Source organism: Paroedura picta, chromosome 18 (assembly GCF_049243985.1).
Source record: "Paroedura picta isolate Pp20150507F chromosome 18, Ppicta_v3.0, whole genome shotgun sequence".
In the NCBI taxonomy this organism is placed as follows: Eukaryota; Metazoa; Chordata; class Lepidosauria; order Squamata; family Gekkonidae; genus Paroedura; species Paroedura picta.
Window position 1 is genome coordinate 9070335 of NC_135386.1, and position 18460 is coordinate 9088794.

Consider the following 18460-nt stretch of genomic DNA (forward strand, 5'->3'; position numbering starts at 1 on the left):
ATTATAGGCAACTCAGTGTTAACAGAACGCTTTGCTTTAATACTCAAGTTACATGAATACCTCACATAGTTACACGTATGAAAGCCAAATACGACGCTAACGTAGCTGCTTACAACCTCAAACCTTACTCCCGATACACATTCCAATAAATTTATTCTGTAAAAACAATACTTTTTTTGAACTTTTTTTTTTTTTTTTTTGTACAGTAAACTTTTCAACTACAAACCTTGAGTACGCGAAAGATGATCCAAGGACAAGCATAACAAAGATTGATAAAACCGGACTAAACCCATAGGTTTTCCACAATAAAAGCTGGCATTAAAAAATAAATAAAATTCTCTATTCTCACAATAGCAACAATAATGTACACAGAATGACGGAGTTTGGAATGCTTACTTACTAGTCTAGATCTAGTTTTGGAAGAAGGGGGAGAAAAATCAGGAGAAAAAAATTATGGCAGAATTTTTTTTAATCTTTACTAAGCTTTTCCTTAACAATGAAACAAAAAACCAGGGTGTTTTGGTTTGGTTTTCCATAGGGCTTCTGCATCACATTAAGATTAAAAACAAAAAAACAACAAAAAAAAAAACCCTGAAGGTATCCCAACAAACAAACAAACCAAAAAGAAAAAAAAGCCAGTGTCAAGCTCAAATTGTGTTGGTGCTGAGCGAATTCCTTGTCTTTATCTAAAGGAACACAAAAGACTTTCACTAACTCCACATATAGGAACTAAGTCAGAGAATTTACGCTACATCATGATTCTGAAGTATCAAAGAGTATAGCTAGCTAGGTATTTCTAATAAGGAAAAGGATCTTCTTACATTGTTGAGCTTTGAGCAGGGAACTGCAACTTGAGCGGATGTTCTCAGGTCTTCCATCGGAGATGACTGTATTTTGCATTCTTAGGTGGAAACAGGAGAGCAATTTAACCTCCAAGCAGAGAGAGAGAGAGGGGGGGGGGGAAGAAAAAGAATATTCTGCTGCACATAAACTTGGACCCCCTTGTGAACGGGTGGGTGGGTGCCATTGTAGTGCTATTTCGTATTAACAGCTTCAGGGAGCTCAATCTCAGGCATTACATACAAATATGTACATTTACATGTGGCATACAAAATCCAAAAGAGAGATGAGGGAGTATCTCCACTTCTTACAACTTGTGTCCCCTCCCCTCCCCGCCCGCCCGCCCGCCCCAATTTTCCTAAAAATGAAACTGTGGGGGCAACCCAGTGTGTTGTTTGGTTTTCTTTTGCTGCGTGTTGACTGCTTGCAAGGGTCACATATAATAGCTTTGTGTGCTAGATCCATGCTGTCGGGCTGCCCGTTGGCTTTTACATCACTTCAAAAAAAAAAAAAAAACACACGACGAATAATTGTCAAAACAAAACACGGTTTGTTAGTCGACTTGAGTTCTTGAGTTTTTTTTTTTATGAGACGGTACTTATATCCGAGTGTGTCTTGTTTCCCCCCCCCCTTTTGGAATAAAGGCAGACAAATAGCAAGAACGCTTTAAAATTTGGAGCCAAAACAACAAAGAGTCCCTTACAGGCTAACCGGTTTATTGTGGCGTAAGCTTTCTGTGAGCCAGATTCCGCATGGTCAGAGGCAATGGCCGAAGTTTGAAGCTCTGGTTGCAAAAGGCAGAATGTGGGCACGCTGGCAGAGTTGCTGCACGTCACCTTTCTGGGCAGGAAAAGGGCATCTTTACACAATTAAATAAAATGAAGTTCATAAAAAGGGGTCCCCTCTCTGTGAGGTGGGTGGGTCACAATGAAGCTGAACGCTGCCTTCCGCAAACGGGAGGGGGGGAGGAATGTGGATAAATGTGCAAACGAACAGAGAGGCTGCTGATGAACAGATGTGCCGACTTCTATCAAATCCAAGAATATTAGACAACCAAACATGTAATCATCTTGTGTCTTCCTTAAATATGCAGCAGTCAATGTCTTGGTTAAGTCTGGGGAGGGGAGAGGAAGAAAACATGAAGCAACCTTCTAAAAGCAACTTTCTACTCGACTCTGTTGAGACTGCAGTGGCCATTGAAGGAACATTTGACCACGATCCTGCAGCCTCTGCACAGCGAAACCCCATTGATTCCCAGGGAACGGCTTTAAATGTTTGCTTAATACTCCTGCAGAAATCAACAGGGTCTCACAGCTTTGGGTACGATCCAGCCCAACTGGATGAACATTATAACAACTCAGCGGAGAATGTATTACTCGGCAAACGTTGTGGCCGATACGCCACGGTCCGACAAAGGGGATCCAGGCCCGGAAGCAGCTTCCGTGCGCAGATTCCTTTTCAGCAATGCGAGTCATGTCCAAAAATGAGCCCCGTTATAATGTTTGTTGAGCTGATGGGGCCTCTTTTGCTGTACAAGCGAGGAGCAAGGATGTGCCATTCCAGCTGCCACCTACGAGAACCCACATCTTGTCAGGCTCTTTTAACATCTACATGCGCCAAGTCATCTGGGTTCTCACCAATTTGTGGGTAAAGCCACAGTAAATAGATAACATTGAATCAAACAGCCACTCAGGAACCGGGTACAGCATAATTACTTCAAATAAGACATACACCTTGAACCAATCTTTGTTGGTCTTAAAGATGCTACTGGACTCTGCTTTTATTGTGCTACTTCAGACCAACACGGCTACCCATTTGAATCTAAAACTTTTTCTAAACATTGGTAGTCAAATATTTTCAGAACAGTAACCAACCACGGCTAAAGGATACAGCCATCAAGGTTATAAAGATGACGATGGAAAAAGCCACCTTGTTTTCCAGCTAAATCCCTTCTTCAAAGAACACTTTACTGAAACCCAAACACTGGTTGCAAAGGCTCAAAACCAACTCCAAGATATAACAAGGCGACAATCATGTTATCAGCAGCCGGTAGCTTTTTCAATTATATTGATAACTTTATTTGTTGTGTTCCTTAGCCATGGTTGGTTACTATTCTGAAACGACCTGAGAACCATGTTGTCTGGGAAAGATGTGATTTATTACATGCTTTTGTTAGCCACCTTGGTGATCCTTGAGAGCAGAAAGGCAGGGTATCAGTTTTGCAAGATGGAGGCCATGAAAGCAGTGCTAGCGACCGTCACGTGAATTGGCCCTTAAATACCTTTTGTCCCCCATCCAAAGAACGACTGCGGCTTCACGGCGGGGCGTCTCCCCTTGGCATACAAAGTCGCAAATTCAATCCTTGGCATCTCCAGTTTAAAAAAATCATGTGCCAGGAAAGATCTCCACTTGAGCCTCTGGAGAGTAAGTAAACTTGATGGGCTGACAAGTCTGATTTGGTTTAACGCAGTTTCATGAGCCAAGATTAACTTTGAGGTTTGCTGTCTAAATAAGCACTATATAAAGGTAAAGGTAAAGGTATCCCCTGTGCAAGCACCGGGTCATGTCTGACCCTTGGGGTGACGTCCTCTAGCGTTTTCATGGCAGACTCAATACGGGGTGGTTTGCCAGTGCCTTCCCCAGTCATTACCATTTTACCCCCCATCAGCAAGCTGGGTACTCATTTTACCGACCTCGGAAGGATGGAAGGCTGAGTCAACCTTGAGCCGGCTGCTGGGATCGAACTCCTAGCCTTATGGGCAAAGCTTTCAGACGGCTGCCTTACCACTCTGCGCCACAAGAGGCTCAAGCACTATATATACACATTCTAATGTTACAGCTATGGTGCCATCGTGTGGTTAAAAAAATACCAAACAGCAAACGTTGTCTCCTTTTCTTCCTTTAAGGAAGAATTTCTGTCTCAATGAGGCTGAGAGTACTTACCTTTCAGACTAGGGTTCTTCTACAGAACTGGCCACGGACGTGCAAACTGCCCTCATCATACAGGCAGGAACTGTAGACTACACAAGCTTGGGGTGGTGAGTGGAAATTTCACACAAGGTTCAGTGCGGCAGGAGGGTGACGCAAACAGGGCCGAGAGAATCTGAGAAGCCAGATGGGTCTGTTGCAGGCATTGTTATGCCTGTTGTCCAGGTAAGTGGGATTCACGGCAGAGTTCCTCTTGGGTATTCTTCACCTCCTGCTCTTGTGCATTTAGCATGACCGGGGTATATAGCAGCACCATGAAGAAGCCTGAACTATGGTAGATTCCAAACATGATGCAGAGGCCTGGAACACTTTTCTGGGTTCTTCTATGCCACTTTTCTCTACCCGAAGGAGTCTCAAAGTGGCTTCCAATCGCCTTCCCTTTCCTCTCCCCACAACAGACTCCCTGTGAGGAAGGGGAGGCTGAGAGAGCCCTAATATTACTGAAGAAGAAGAAGAGTTGGTTCTTCTATGCCACATTTCTCTACCTGAAGGAGTCTCAAAGCGGCGTTGACCGCCTTCCCTTTCCTCTCCCCACAACAGACACCCTGTGAGGTGGGTGAGGCTGAGAGAGCCCTGATATTCCTGCTCGGTCAGAACACCTTTCTCAGTGCTGTGGCGAGCCCAAGGTTGGCCAGCTGGCTGCATGTGGGGGAGCGGGAATCAAACCCGGCTCTCCTAACCACTACACCAAGCTGGCTCTCAAACCCAGTTAGTCACAAACACACTAAGAAAGACTAAGGCTGGAACAATCTCATATCCTTTATCAGGGGCAATCAAACTGTGGCCCTCCAGATGTCCATGGACTACAATTCCCATGAGCCCCTGCCAGCATTTGGGGCTGGAGGACATCTGGAGGACCACAGGTTGACTACCCCTGCACTAGCGGATTACCCAAATCAAAGGTGCAGAATAGAAGAAGCTAAAATAATAAAACGGGGAGGATGGATGATCCTGAATTACTTTGGGCGTGGAATACCAGCCCAATGGATGTGGCATTCCTCTTGTCAACCATATCTTGTCAAAGGGAGAAAGAGTATTCTGCGTAATCTGAGAGCAGCGACAACTTTCTTTCAGTGCCATGGACACTGATCCTCCAGGCCTTCCTGTCCTCTACCATTCCCCGGAGTCCATTTAAGTTTGCACCGACTGCTTCAGTGACTCCATCCAGCCACATCATTCTCTGTCGTCCCCTTCTTCTTTTCCCTCAATCGCTCCCAGCATTAGGCTCTTCTCCAGGGAGTCCTTCCTTCTCATGAGGTGGCCAAAGTATTTTCTTCAGTCTAGCTGACTACAAAGATGGCTGTGAGGGTACCATATGCGCACGGACTCCTATGCATGCTCTCCTAAGCTCCTTGCAGCAGGGACTCCAGCATAGTGCAGGGGGTTGGGCTAGATGACCCTGGAGGTCCCTTCCAACTCTAGGATTCCCAACCAGGGGCTGGTTGTGGCGACATATGGGCTAGGTCTGGACTAGGCTTGGGGCTTCGATGCGTGCTGAAGCTCACAAGCCTAGTCCGGACTGTCTTTTCATCTCCTGCCTTACTTTCCGGCCTACACGAGGCCAAGCCACTGTAGTAGTACTAAAGGCTTGGCGGAGGGAGTGAAAGAATGGCGGAGGGGGGCAGGGGATGATGTCATTTCTGAGGTGGGGGTGGGGGTGATGGGTAGGCGGGGCCCGCTGACATCACATCCGGGTGTCTCCGGAGGCTGAAAATTAATTTCAGGGGCTCCTCTACAGCCGAAAAGCTGGAAAAGGCTGCCTTAGAGCAGGGGTAGTCAAACTGCGGCCCTCCAGATGTCCGTGGACTACAATTCCCATGAGCCCCTGCCAGCATGGGAATTGTAGTCCACGGACATCTGGAGGGCCGCAGTTTGACTACCCCTGCCTTAGAGGAACCCTGTGTGTCTGGGAGGGACGGGGCACACAAACAGAAAGTTTAACCCGATCTCCACGCTCCGGTTATTTGACACAGCGCTGAAAATACTCCAAATCTGCACCACGTGCCTGCGAGCTCAGCCCACAGTGCTGTAACGGGCGACGCTGCTCAACCATGGCTCAACCTCTGGCGGGTTCAACCCAGCCTTACCCCTTCACTGGTTTTCTGCGAGTCTGAAGAGGTGTTTCGTGTGTCGTTGCCCGCCTCCCCGGCATCTGAGCTGCTCTTGTTTTCTTCCTCTTTGCAATCCTTGTCATCTTCGTCACCGGGAGATTTCCGTGACTGCTTGGAAGATTTCTAAGTGCATCCGAGGAGAGGGGGGGTGGGGGGGGGGAGAAAGCAAATCGAAAGGCATGTTTTAAAGGGTGGGAGGGAAATTAAGAGTGGGATGGAAGGTCTCCGTTGCATTTGGCCAGGCATTTGGCCGAGACCAGACGTAATCTACAGCGATCAAGGGCCCCTGCTTCCCCCCCCCCCACCCCCCTCTCAGAATCCCATCAACAAGCCCTGGACCTGTTTGTATTACGATTGTTTACTGTTATACCGTGTTGTGTTTGGTTGCAATTGTTGGTTATCGATGTACATGTTCTACAGGCTGTTTTTATGTGTGGTTCTCTGTTATAATGTAAACCGTCCTGAGCCTCTGGGCAGGGCGGTATAGAAGTATGATAGATAAATAAATAAATAAATAAATAAATAAATAAATAAATAAATTTTAATTCCATGGTCATTTAACCAGTGGTAATTTAGCTATGTTCCCTCCTCCCAGATTCCCAGGTTGCATTTTCAAGGACAAAATTTGCACCCCTGCTCCACTGCTGACAGACAAGCACCTGTCTGGCCAGTCTTTCAAAAATTCTTCCTATGTGGAACTTGGTAGCAAGCAGGACTGGCCAGTAACCAAATTTATCTTAGGACCACCCCAACTCCCATTAGCCTGGGAGCCACTGAACAGCGCCTATACGCCCAATGTGAAATTTAAAGGGGGGAAAGGGAAGGACAGGGGAGGGTGCCCCCCCCAAACCAACTGCAGGAACATGGAATCATAACAATGGATAGGATTGCCAGACTGCAACCTGAAGGTTTACCCGAACTAATTTGGAGGTCTCCCACCCAAATACTAGATCTGATGGAATAGGGCTATACAGGGGTGTACGTCGAGCTACAACTGAAACACTGCCTGAATTCATTATCTGAAAGAATGTGATAGGCATATTATAAAACCAGGTTATGGATTAGAAACAGTGTTCTATATATCAATAACCAAGGAATGATTGACAGTAATATTGCATGGTACATCAGCAAAGCGTACAAAAAGAAGGGAAAAAATGATCCAGACAGAATGGGGCTTTAATTATTATAATGGGGGGGGGAGGTGAATGATTGTTTTATGGGCTTTTATTGTGGGGAGAGTTTTCCTGTGAATTGCCACGAGCCCCCTGGAAGTGGCAGTAGATAAATTGAAATATAAAATGAATGAATGAATGAATGAATGAATGAATGAATGAATGAATGAATGAATGAGGCAGCCTTTAATTGTGTCCTGCGCATGGGGGAAGGAGAGATGGGGGAGGGAAACAGCCAAGGCACAGCACAAAGCTGTGATCATGCCTGAATCAAGGTGATCTCAACGGGAGAATTCCCAGAAGGCTTAAAAGAGGAAGTGGTGTTCCCGTTGCTGAAAATACCATCTCTGCACCTGCAGGAGCCCGACAACTACTGCCCCATCTCGTACTTAAAGAGTTTCTGGGGACGTTGGCTGGAAGGGCTGCTGCGGACCAAATATCAACATTCCTGTAGGACACCTCAGCCCTTGACCTCTTCCAGTCAGATTTCCGGCCTGGCCATGGGGTAGAAACCACGCTAGCCGCCCAGACGGACGACCTCCGCTGCCAGCTAGACCAAGGCAGGTCAGCGCTGCTTGTACTATTAGATCTGTCAGCAGCGTTTGACAGTCGATCCTGAGTTCTTAGCTCACCGCCTCACCAATGCTGGCAGGGGCTCATGGGAATTGTAGTCCACGGACATCTGGAGAGGCACAGTTTGGACACCCCTGCTCTAACTTCAAGCTTAGGGGCATGTTCTTTAGTCCCACTTTCTTGTTTGGGCTGGCAGTTTAAGGATGTGGTTCCTGCTTTCAGGAAGAGAGGTGAATTACCTTTGAAGTGTAGGCTTTTTTCCGTTTTGAGCCTGCTTTTTCGTTCTTCCGTTTGCCTTTCCCATCTTCTTCTACCCGGTCCCCTTCCTCTTCGCTGCTGGCATCTGCAGTATTCCCCCCTTCGCCCTCCGTCTCCGATGAGCTCTGTTGCTGGATTGCCTGTGGAGTTGAAAAAAGGCAGTCAACATGTCCACCAATGGGATTTTGTAATGTCTTGTACTTCCAGTACTGATCCAAGGTGCCTGGGAGCTCAGTTGTTCTAGGTAAGGTAAAGGTATCCCCTGTGCAAGCACCAGGTCATGTCTGACCTTTGGGGTGATGCCCTCCAGCGTTTTCTTGGCAGACTCAATACGGGGTGGTTTGCCAGTGCCTTCCCCAGTCATTACCTGAGCTGGGTACTCATTTTACCGACCTCGGAAGGGTGGAAGGCTGAGTCAACCTTGAGCCGGCTGCTGGGATCGAACTCCCAGCCTCATGGGCAGAGCTTTCAGACTGCATGTCTGCTGCCTTACCACTCTGCGCCACAAGAGGCTCAATAGCTCATTGTTCTAGGTACAGCAGCGTATACTCCAAGCCAAACATTTTTTTCAGAAATTTTGCACAGAGGCAACCTTAAATTCTGCATCATGAAAATCTGGATTCTGCGATCCATACTGATTATTCAAACCAGGCATACTCTTATCTTAAACGTTTTGTGCTGATCTTTCTAGACACGGGAAGGACACCACGTGTACAATCTTTCCCAACCACATCTCTGATTTTGGAGGTTTCAGCAGGACTTTGCCCATGAACCTTTAGGCATATCTGTGCAGTCATGAGGACAAGGGAAGAAATTTAAATGAAAAGTATGATTCTCTGCGAGGTGAAATCTTTACCCATTATCATATTTCTCTGCTTTTACTACATTCACACACATTTGAGGTATACACTGAGCCTTTTTTCTCAACCAGAGTTTCATGAAACCATGGGGTTACTTGAGAGTAACTCCCGAATGGGTGGGAGTTCATTAATTTTAATATGTTAACAGCACACAAACCTCCCTGAAAGACGGTGAATTCTAACCAACCCTTCCTTGTGATGTACAGCAAGGAGGGAACTTGCTGTGCTCTAGGGCACATTGACACAAAAGGCTCAACTGCCCCACAGAAACCCAACATACATTCCAAACCCACCCCGCCATCTTCTGCAGGGGATCTGGGAAGCAGAAAGTCTGAAAGACAAAGTCTCCTGGTTCTTAAAAGCCTGACTGAACACTGTCGAGGGATTTGGCAGAGAACAAGAAAGCTGCTGTTGAAGCAAGATTCTTCCTGCCCATGCTGGATCTAAGGCAGGAGTCAAACTGCAGCCCTCCAGATGTCCATGGACTACAATTCCCATGAGCCCCTGCCAGCGTTTGCTGGCAGGGGCTCATGGGAATTGTAGCCCATGGGCATCTGGAGGACCACAGGTTGACTACCCCTGCCCTAGAGCATGGCAAATTCCCTCGTTGCTCCATGGACATCTGGAGGGCCGCAGTTTGACTAACCCTGCTCTAAGGTATCAAATTGAGTGTATCTCCTAGTGCAACAGACCAATTGGTTGCACCTTGGCAGGGATACGAATGACGTAGGGAAGAAAGGAAAGGCAAACCTTACCTGGTATCCGGTAAACTTAACCCCAGGGTTGTTTTCTATTTCCCACAGGCCTTCATTAAATCCTTTTCGTTTGTTCGACTTCCCAAACTTGTCTTTATATTCTTTGTAGGGGAAGAGGTCTTTCGGCCCCAAGAACGCGCTGTGTTTTCAAAAAAAAGGTCAAATGAGAGTTCCCTTTTACTTTTCACTGAGGTTGTTTTAAAAAAAAAACCCCCGACGTTTTTCATTTAGAGAAAGGCCAAAAGTTGAGCGATACCATGCTACTTTCTAAAATAAATAAATTCACTCCTGAGATTGAACACTAGGCTGTCTTGTTCTCCGTGGTTCGAACGACATACGTCAACACGGTTAAAGCTTTGGAAGGGCACGCCCTCTCATGGTGAAACCACAAACTGCAGTTGTGTATTGCCTGCTATCAAAAAGCCAGCCACATGGGAGGGACGATATTTTAACGGCAGATGTATCACCGTCCCCCCCCCCAATCCTGACAGTTTTAGATGCCCTTTATCACACTTGTGTTGGCTGATTGTGGTGACTCAGTGGTGAGGAAAACGTCCTCCACACTGGCTTTTCATGATAACTATTCAATGACTGAACAAGCTGGGGAGCAAAACAAACAAAATCCCCTTCCGTCTTTTCAGCCCTAAGCCATACAGTCCAAAAAAAGTACGAAATCGCACGGCTTTCTCGAATGCTTCCTGAGGAGAAATGGATTTTCCTTTAGGGGTGGCCAAACTGTGCCTCTCCGGATGTCCATGTCCCCTATGAGCAGGGGCTCATGGGAATTGTAGTCCATGGACATCTGGAGAGCCACGGAGTTTTAAAAGCTTTACTGTCTTGGCAGAGTGCAGGTCCGTTCACTTACGTTTCGTGTGTCCCAAAAAAGAAGATAGGATATTTGTTTGCTGGAGGCTTCACAGCTCCCTCCGGGAGTTCGTCAATCTGTCGAACAGAAAGAGAGGTTGGAGGGTTACCCAATGCAAAGTGTGTCTGACAGGAAGAAGGAAGAGCCAATCCATTCCAAATGCCCAATGCAGCCATGAGCGGGCCACCAATTATTCTCAAAGGGAGGAATCTGCACGTATTTATGTATACTGAAACTTGGTAGAGCCCTGAGAACCCCATATTTCATTGTGGGAACAAATATGCACCTTTTTAACTTTCATGGTTCTTCAGAACCTCCTAACACAGACATTTCTACTTGACTCCCAAGACATCCAGATGTTTATCATTCATGGTACATACCAATGACACCCACTTTGTTTCACATGACAAAACCTTTCTTGGTTGGTCACCTATTATAAGTCTGGATGGGCAATGGCTTGGTGGCAGAGCATGTGCTTGGCACGCAGAAAGTCCTAGCTCAGGGGTAGTCAAACTACGGCCCTCCAGATGTCTAGGGACTACAATTTCCATGGGAATTGTAGTCCATGGACATCTGGAGGGCCGCAGTTTGACTACCCTTGTCCTAGCTCATTCATCTACATTTCCACTTGATGCAAAAGATCTCCACTTGAGACCTTGTCACAACAGACAACCTGTACAGGAAGGGTGGCCAGACTGTGGCTCTCCAGATGTCCATGGACTACAATTACCATGAGCCCTTGTGAGCATGCACTGGCAGGGGCTCATGGGAATTGTAGCCTATGGACATCTGGAGAACCACAGTTTGGCCACCCCTGCTGTAGACCATGAGAGACCAAAGTCTAAATCGGTATAAGGCAGCTTCACGTCTGTTCAAGGTATTTATCACACGTATATCTTGCTCCTTCTGATAGGGTTGTTTCCATTTTCTCTTCACAACAATTCTGCAGGAGAGCCACGGCTATCCCATGAACGTCACACCTGAACAGGGCTTAAAGGTAAAGGTAAAGCACCGAGTCATGACACCCTCTAGCGTTTACATGGTAGACTCAATAAGGGGTGGTTTGCCAGTACCTTCCCCAGTCATTACCGTTTACCCCCCAGCAAGCTGGGTGCTCATTTTACCGACCTCGGAAGGATGGAAGGCTGAGTCAGCCTTGAGCCAGCTGCTGGGATTGAACTCCCAGCCTCATGGGCAGAGCTTTCAGGCTGCATGTCTGCTGCCTTATCACTCTGCGCCACAAGAGGCTCTAACAGGGCTTAGAAGAACCTAAGTCTCCTTATTCTGCAGCTGCCAGCCTTCAGGGAACATTTACATATTGTTTATTGTTTATTATTCCCTACGCGATTAAGCTTCTGGCTATATTTGATTAATGCCCTGTACATCTTCCCCCTTTTTAAAGTGCCATAAGCCTTACACGCACATAGTCTTATCTATGAAAGATAAGCCTCACCCACCCCACAGGGTGTCTGTTGTGGGGAGAGGAATGGGAAGGCGACTGTAAGCCGCTTTGAGCCTCCTTCGGGTAGGGAAAAGCGGCATATAAGAACCAACTTCTTCTTCTTTTTCTTCTTCTTTGTTATTTTCTTCAATTTCCACATTTTAGCCAGGATCAATTTGGCAGTCATAATGACATATAATGTAACTACCCTATACTTCTATGGAATAGAAGCTACACAGTTCAAAAATAATTCTGCAGCATACTTTGGGTGAACATTGACTCCTACAAGACACTGAATGGATTCTGAAAGTGCCTACCTTGAACAGGGCCTGTTTTTGAAATATTAGAGGCCTCAAACAGTTTTATCTGGCTTTCTGGTCCACAGAATTGACCCTAGGCCCATAGGGTCCCGAATATCTTTTTTTATGTAAAGCAGCCGACAGGCTATAACCATTATTGCATTTATTGTATATTTTACGTATCTTGGTTTTATGTGATGCCTGACTATTGATAAAAGGCGGTAATGCTGAAATGCATCTGCTCAATGGAAGCTTTAGTACGCATGAATGCATTGATTTTTTGAGGCTATGCTAAAAGCCTTGGGTTTTTAACTTGATTAATAAATGTTGGCACTATATTTTTCTAAAAATTGTTTTCGACCCTGAAAAGAAGAAGCAGCAGCAGCAGCAGAAGAACAGTTGGTTCTTATATGCTGCTTTTCTCTACCCGAAGGAGTCTCAAAGTGGCTTACAGTCGCCTTCCCTTTCCTCTCCCCACAACAGACACCCTGTGAGGTAGGCGGGGCTGAGAGAGCTCTGGCAGGACTGCTCTGTGAGAACAGCACAATCAGGGCTGTGAGTAGCCCAAGGTCACCCAGATGGCTGTGTGTGGAGGAGCGCGGACTCAAACCTGGCTTGCTAGATCAGAAGCTACCCTCTTAGCCATACCACCAAAGTGGCTCTCTGCACCATACTGGCTTACTAGGCACAGGAGTTGGTGAAATATCTGCAGTTTGATAAAAGTGGCTGCTTACTTGCGAGGAAAACCATATTGCTCACGGAGCGTGCCCCTTTCAGAAGGGAGCAGGCATCCTTACTGGCCTTTGGTCATAATCAGCAATCTGTTAACTTCTGCCACCACTTCTGCCGGTGGCCTGGGGATGCTGATAAATGGCAATTCATAAATATCTAAACAGGGTTTATCTTGCATGCAGACATGCCGCTTTTACTAAACAGGCCAAGAAGGGCCTGAAACAGGGCAACAAAAATTCTGCTCTTTGTGAGAAGACCTTGCATTCAAAACGAAAAACAAAGGGGAGGGGGGGGTAAAACAGCTGAGAAACCGAAATGCATTCTATAAAACAAAGTGGATTTACCAAATTATTAAGACTGGAAGCTTTAACTGGTTTAACTAGTAGATTAGCCAACTAAGGCTGTAAGCCTATGCTAGTTAATTTGGAAACACATCCTGCTGAACTCGGTGACCTATGATCTATGTGTGTTTATTTGGGAGTAACCAGGCCTTCTGGGCAGCCATGCACAGGCTCACACAACACATCTTGGGCTGACTGACAGTGCAATCCTAAACTGAGTTAGGATTGCATGCCTTTGCAACGTTCCTCCGTTGCAGCTTGGTTTAGAGTAGACTGTAAGATTGCACCATTATTCACAGTGGGACAGGGGTGCAAATTTTGCCCAGCGAAGGACAATTTTACTCACCAAAGTTGAAACTCAGTAGGGTGTTCTTGTAAAGGGCACTTAATAGAAGTCTACTCCACTCTTTAATGATTTATTCCAGGGATTCCCAACCAGGGGTCTGTGGACACCTGGGGGTCCTTGAGAACTCCAGAGCAGGTCTGTGGCCTTTCCATTATCGGACTTGGCCACAAGTTATAGAACCAGCTGCCCCAGCCCAGATGCTGGTGGGAAGGCTGTGGGTGTAAAAATCAAAAGGGTTGTGTCACAGTTGGTTGTGTCACAGTATGGGGAAGGGGTCTGGGCTGTCTTCTCCGCTCCTGCCAACATGAAGAGGTAGAGCTGCCATATGGTAGGAAAGGTGAGCAAAAGGAGGGTGAAGGGTGTGGGTGGTAATGACCCTTCCAGGGACATGTCATTTCAGGGGCAGGGCAGGGAGGCATGGCCAGCTGGACATCAACTCTGGGATAGAATCCTTGAAGCTTGAAAACTTATTCCAGGGCCTTCTTCCCAGTCAAAGGTTTGAAAAAGGCTGGTCTTTTCCCTTGCCCTCCTTTTTGGAATTCTATTTTCTGCGCTTTTATGATTGTTGCTGTTAGGTGCGAAGTCGTGTCCGACCCATCGCGACCCCATGGACAATGATCCTCCAGGCCTTCCTGTCCTCTGCCATTCCCCGGAGTCCATTTAAGTTTGCACCTACTGCTTCACTGACTCCATCCAGCCACCTCATTCTCTGTCGTCCCCTTCTTCTTTTGCCCTCGATCGCTCCCGGCATCCAGCTGGGAACTTTTATGGTCGATCGTATCTTATACTGTTTTTGTTTGCCTTGTTTTCTATTCTTGCCATCCTAATCCTATTTGCATCATTTACCACCTGACTGCATGGAATCATATTTGGCAATCCACCTTGAAACTGTAGGAAAGGTGGGTCATAAATCAATTAAGGTAAGGACTCTACTTTGTTAGCGTTGGTTAGGCTCTCCCGAGAGAGCGTGGAATGAAGAAATAAAACGTTAAAGATGGCTTTCCGTCGAACAACGAACACTAATTCTCATTTACGAAAGTATTAATTCTTTTATGCTTCCTTCAATAGTTCGAAGGGCTTTTGCGCCAAGACTTGGGGTAATAAACAAATGCATTGAAATCCAGCTGATTAGTTAATCAGCAAATTGGATAAAAGGCAGCTGATTAATCAACTAAAATCATTTAATTAGTTGACAGACCTAAAAATAATACGGACGCCGCATATTTTAATCTGGTTGCAATTGACTCGAGCTTTTAAGGAAAGTGGAATTTTACAAAATCCTATTATGTGGCCCCAGTTATTTGGTCCCCCCCCTAAACTGAAAAGTCTCCAAGTCTTAGATGCTTCTTTATAGAGAAAACCCTGCTCAATCATTCTGTTTTCACTCTCTGTACCTTTTCCAGATCTATAACATCCTTTCTGAGATGCTGGAGCGTGATTAATATTCCAAATGTGGCCTTGTCACAGATTCATAGAAAGGCATTTTAGGGGAATGGCCATTTTATTGTCAATCCCTTTCATATTCAACTGTACCATGGGATTTGTGTTGTTGCACACAGACGTTTTCATTGAAGTTATCCACTAAAATCCTCAAACCTCCTTTTCTAGTTAAAGGTAAAGGCAAGCCCTGTGCAAGCCCTGAGTCATGTCTGACCCTTGGGGTGACGCTCTCTAGCGTTTTCATGGCAGACTCAGTATGGGGTGGTTTGCCAGTGCCTTCCCCAGTCCTGACCGTTTACCCCCCAGCATGCTGGGTACTCATTTTACCGACCTCGGAAGGATGGAAGGCTGAGTCAACCTTGAGCCGGCTGCTGGGATTGAACTCCCAGCCTCATGGGCTGAGCTTTCAGACTGCATGTCTGCTGCCTTACCACTCTGCGCCACAAATCCAATCAGACTACGTCCACGGAGCTATGATTTTTCTGCCCCAGGTGTGTATTGCTTTACTTACAAAGCATTTCTCAACTTTTTTACCACTGAGAAACCCCTGAAACTTTCTTCAGGCTTTGATAAACCCCAGAAGTGGCTCAATCATGCAGAATATGGTTGGGAAGCAGAGCTGTGGACACGCCCACCTGGGGCCCCTCCCCTCCCCACCCCCTCCAGGGCCATATTTGTCCATTTGGGGGTGGGGGTAGGTGGATCGAAATGTACCTATGTGGTCATTTCACCCAAAAAGCGTCAAATTTTAAAACCACACAAACATTTAATTAACTCCCACCCATTTGGGAAACCCATCCAGGGCTGTCAAGAAAGGATGACTTACATTGAACCTCATTTACCAGAATGTCTCCCATTCAACCAGTTTGGAATTACTCTTTTGACATCAGCTCTGCATTTTCCGATCCGGAATTATTGGGACTCCCGTCTTCACCCTTTCAGTGAAGTTCTAATCAGTTAGACCAGGGGTAGTCAAACTGCGGCCCTCCAGATGTCCATGGACTACAATTCCCAGAAGCCCCTGCCAGCGAATGCTTCTCAATTCACTGAAATAACTGGCTTAGAAGAAGGGCAACTCTGTTCGGGATGAGACTATTGGTACCTTTATTTCTAATCATTAATTAGGATTAATTGGGTCCATCCCTAGCACAGGTCCTTATGAGAACCCACTACTTATTTTTCTCCAGTGTAAGAGCTGTCCAATGTACTCCGTCCCTCTGCTTTTCACATGCTGAACTACTTGCTTGTCTACATGAGGATCTGCTCTCTTACCCCAGAATGTTAAATCGCCATAACCAGCATCTTGGATTGTGCCTGGAAATAAATCAATCGCCTCTAGATTCTGAAGCTTTATTTCTACTGGACCCGTATCTAACTTCAATAGCAATAAATGAACACACACAAAAAATGGGGGGGAAATCTAGAGCATTTCTGGCAGGCATGCGTACATAAGCCATTCATAATAAGTATAGTAACGAAGATCAACCCAGGTCAAACACCCTGTTTTTCTCAGTTACTAAGTGGAAGGGATAAATACGCTGGCCTGCTTGGAGAAAGGGAGAGATTAGCCAACTTGACGTAGTGGTTAAGAGTGGCAGCTTCTAATCTGGCGAGCCGGGTTTGATTCCCCGCTCCTCCACATGCAGCCAGCTGGGGGACCTCGGACTGGTCACAGCCCTGATGCAGCTGTTCTCACAGAGCAGTCCCTGTCAGGGCTCCTTAAGCGTCACCCACCTCACAGGGTGTCTGTTGTGGGGAAAGGAAGGCGACTGTCAGCCGCTTTGACACCCCTCCGGGCAGAGAAAAGCGGGGTATAAAAACCAACTCGTCTTCTTCATCAAAATATACTACCTCCGCGGTACCCTGATGTCTGTCACTTCGCCGTAACTTAGATCTGCGCCATGCAACCCTGTGCGGCAGGGTTCTCGGATTTTGGGGATGCAGCCTGGAGGTGGCAAGGTTTAGGACTTCAATGAAATATAATGTCCTGCAGTCTGCTTGTAAGCGGCCATTTTCTCCCCGGGAAGTGATCTCTGTTGCCCGGAGATGAGCTGCCATTCTGGGGGATCCCCAGGCCCCACCTCAGGCTGGCATCCCTGCTTGTGCAGAGATACTTTGGACGAAGCAATTGCAAACTGAAAGCAGAAGCACAGGTCCTTCACCTGTTAATTCTTTCGTCCTTAAACAGAGCAATCAAAGGGAAGGGAAGGGAGAATAAAAGTCTAAATAACCCTCACACACAAGTGCTTCCTCTAAACCCGGGATGAGCTGAGTGGTGGCTCTCCATAGGTCCATGCACTACAATTCCCATGAGTCCCTGCCTGCTCATCCCTGCTCCAAACAAAATCTTCTCTAAGTGCAGACACCATCACTACCGGTTATTTAACCAGCTGATTCACTGTAGCGCAGGCAAGAAACCCGCTGTTGTTTTCCACACGCAAACAGCGACAAGTGTTGTTAGCGGCCATCCCAGCAGAAATCCCCCCACCCCGTTCCCGTCTGCACACGCCACAGCTGGAATCGGTGGCAAATAAGTGTCCCCCTCCCCATCCTTACATACGGCCCTCCCTCCCAACTGGATTGGCTATTCTTCTCAGTGTCAACAAGACCTTAAGGAGAGAGACACGGAGAGAGAGAGAGACAGACACAGAGAGAAGAAAACCCCTCCAGGCTCAAATCCAGGAACAAAAGAGAGATGTTGTCGAGGGAGCTCTCAGATAATGGCAGAAGCGCTGGGCTTGCAAACCTCCCCTTATTTTTCCCCACTTGCTTTTCTTTGCCTCTCCTGCAGCCCACACTGTGCTTTTGGGCTGCTTCTGAAAGGAAACAAGTAGATTCCGAAGTGAAGGGCTGGCGATCCTAATAGCCCACAATCAGGCTTGGAGGTTGAGCGTTCAGGAGAAAACGTTCTCCTCCCTCTAACACAGGGGTAGTCAAACTGCGGCCCTCCAGATGTCCATGGACTACAATTCCCAGGAGCCCCTGCCAGCAGACGCTGGCAGGGGCTCCTGGGAATTGTAGTCCATGGACATCTGGAGGGCCGCAGTTTGACTACCCCTGCTCTAACATGTCACCCATCACCCCCACTCTGCACGATGATAATATTAATGAGGACAGTGTATATAGGGTTGCCAGTCTCCAGGTCAGGGCTGGGGGGTCTCCCAGACTTACAACAGATCTCCAGACTGCAAAGAAGAGAGAAAATAGCCACTTGGAGGGTGTCTTTAGAGAAGTGGTTTTCAACCTGGGGGTTGGGACCCCCTTTGGGGGTCGAACGACTCTTTCACAGGGGTCATGGCAGGGCAAGCAGCTTGGCCGGGGGAGGGGGAGGGGAAAGGAGCTCCATCTACAACAACCTTGCAGGATAGATCGAGATCGTCTGTCTGGAGCAGTGGAAAAGAGCAAGATCAGCATGGTGGGACAAAGAGGCGGAACTGAA

General features: G+C 46.9%; 1 protein-coding gene across 1 annotated transcript in view; it reads right to left on the reverse strand.

Annotated features, from left to right (window-relative positions):
• Window positions 1–18: 18 nt before the first annotated feature.
• HDGFL3 (HDGF like 3) overlaps window positions 19–18460 on the reverse strand; it is a 38424-nt gene continuing 19982 nt past the window's right edge. The window contains exons 2-6 of the mRNA XM_077318131.1: window positions 10423–10499; window positions 9558–9696; window positions 7924–8082; window positions 5916–6062; window positions 19–1954 (exon numbers count right to left, since the gene is read on the reverse strand). Of these exons, the coding sequence (XP_077174246.1) occupies window positions 1949–1954; window positions 5916–6062; window positions 7924–8082; window positions 9558–9696; window positions 10423–10499 (528 nt within the window). The 3' untranslated portion in view covers window positions 19–1948. The remainder of the gene's footprint in view (window positions 1955–5915; window positions 6063–7923; window positions 8083–9557; window positions 9697–10422; window positions 10500–18460) is intronic.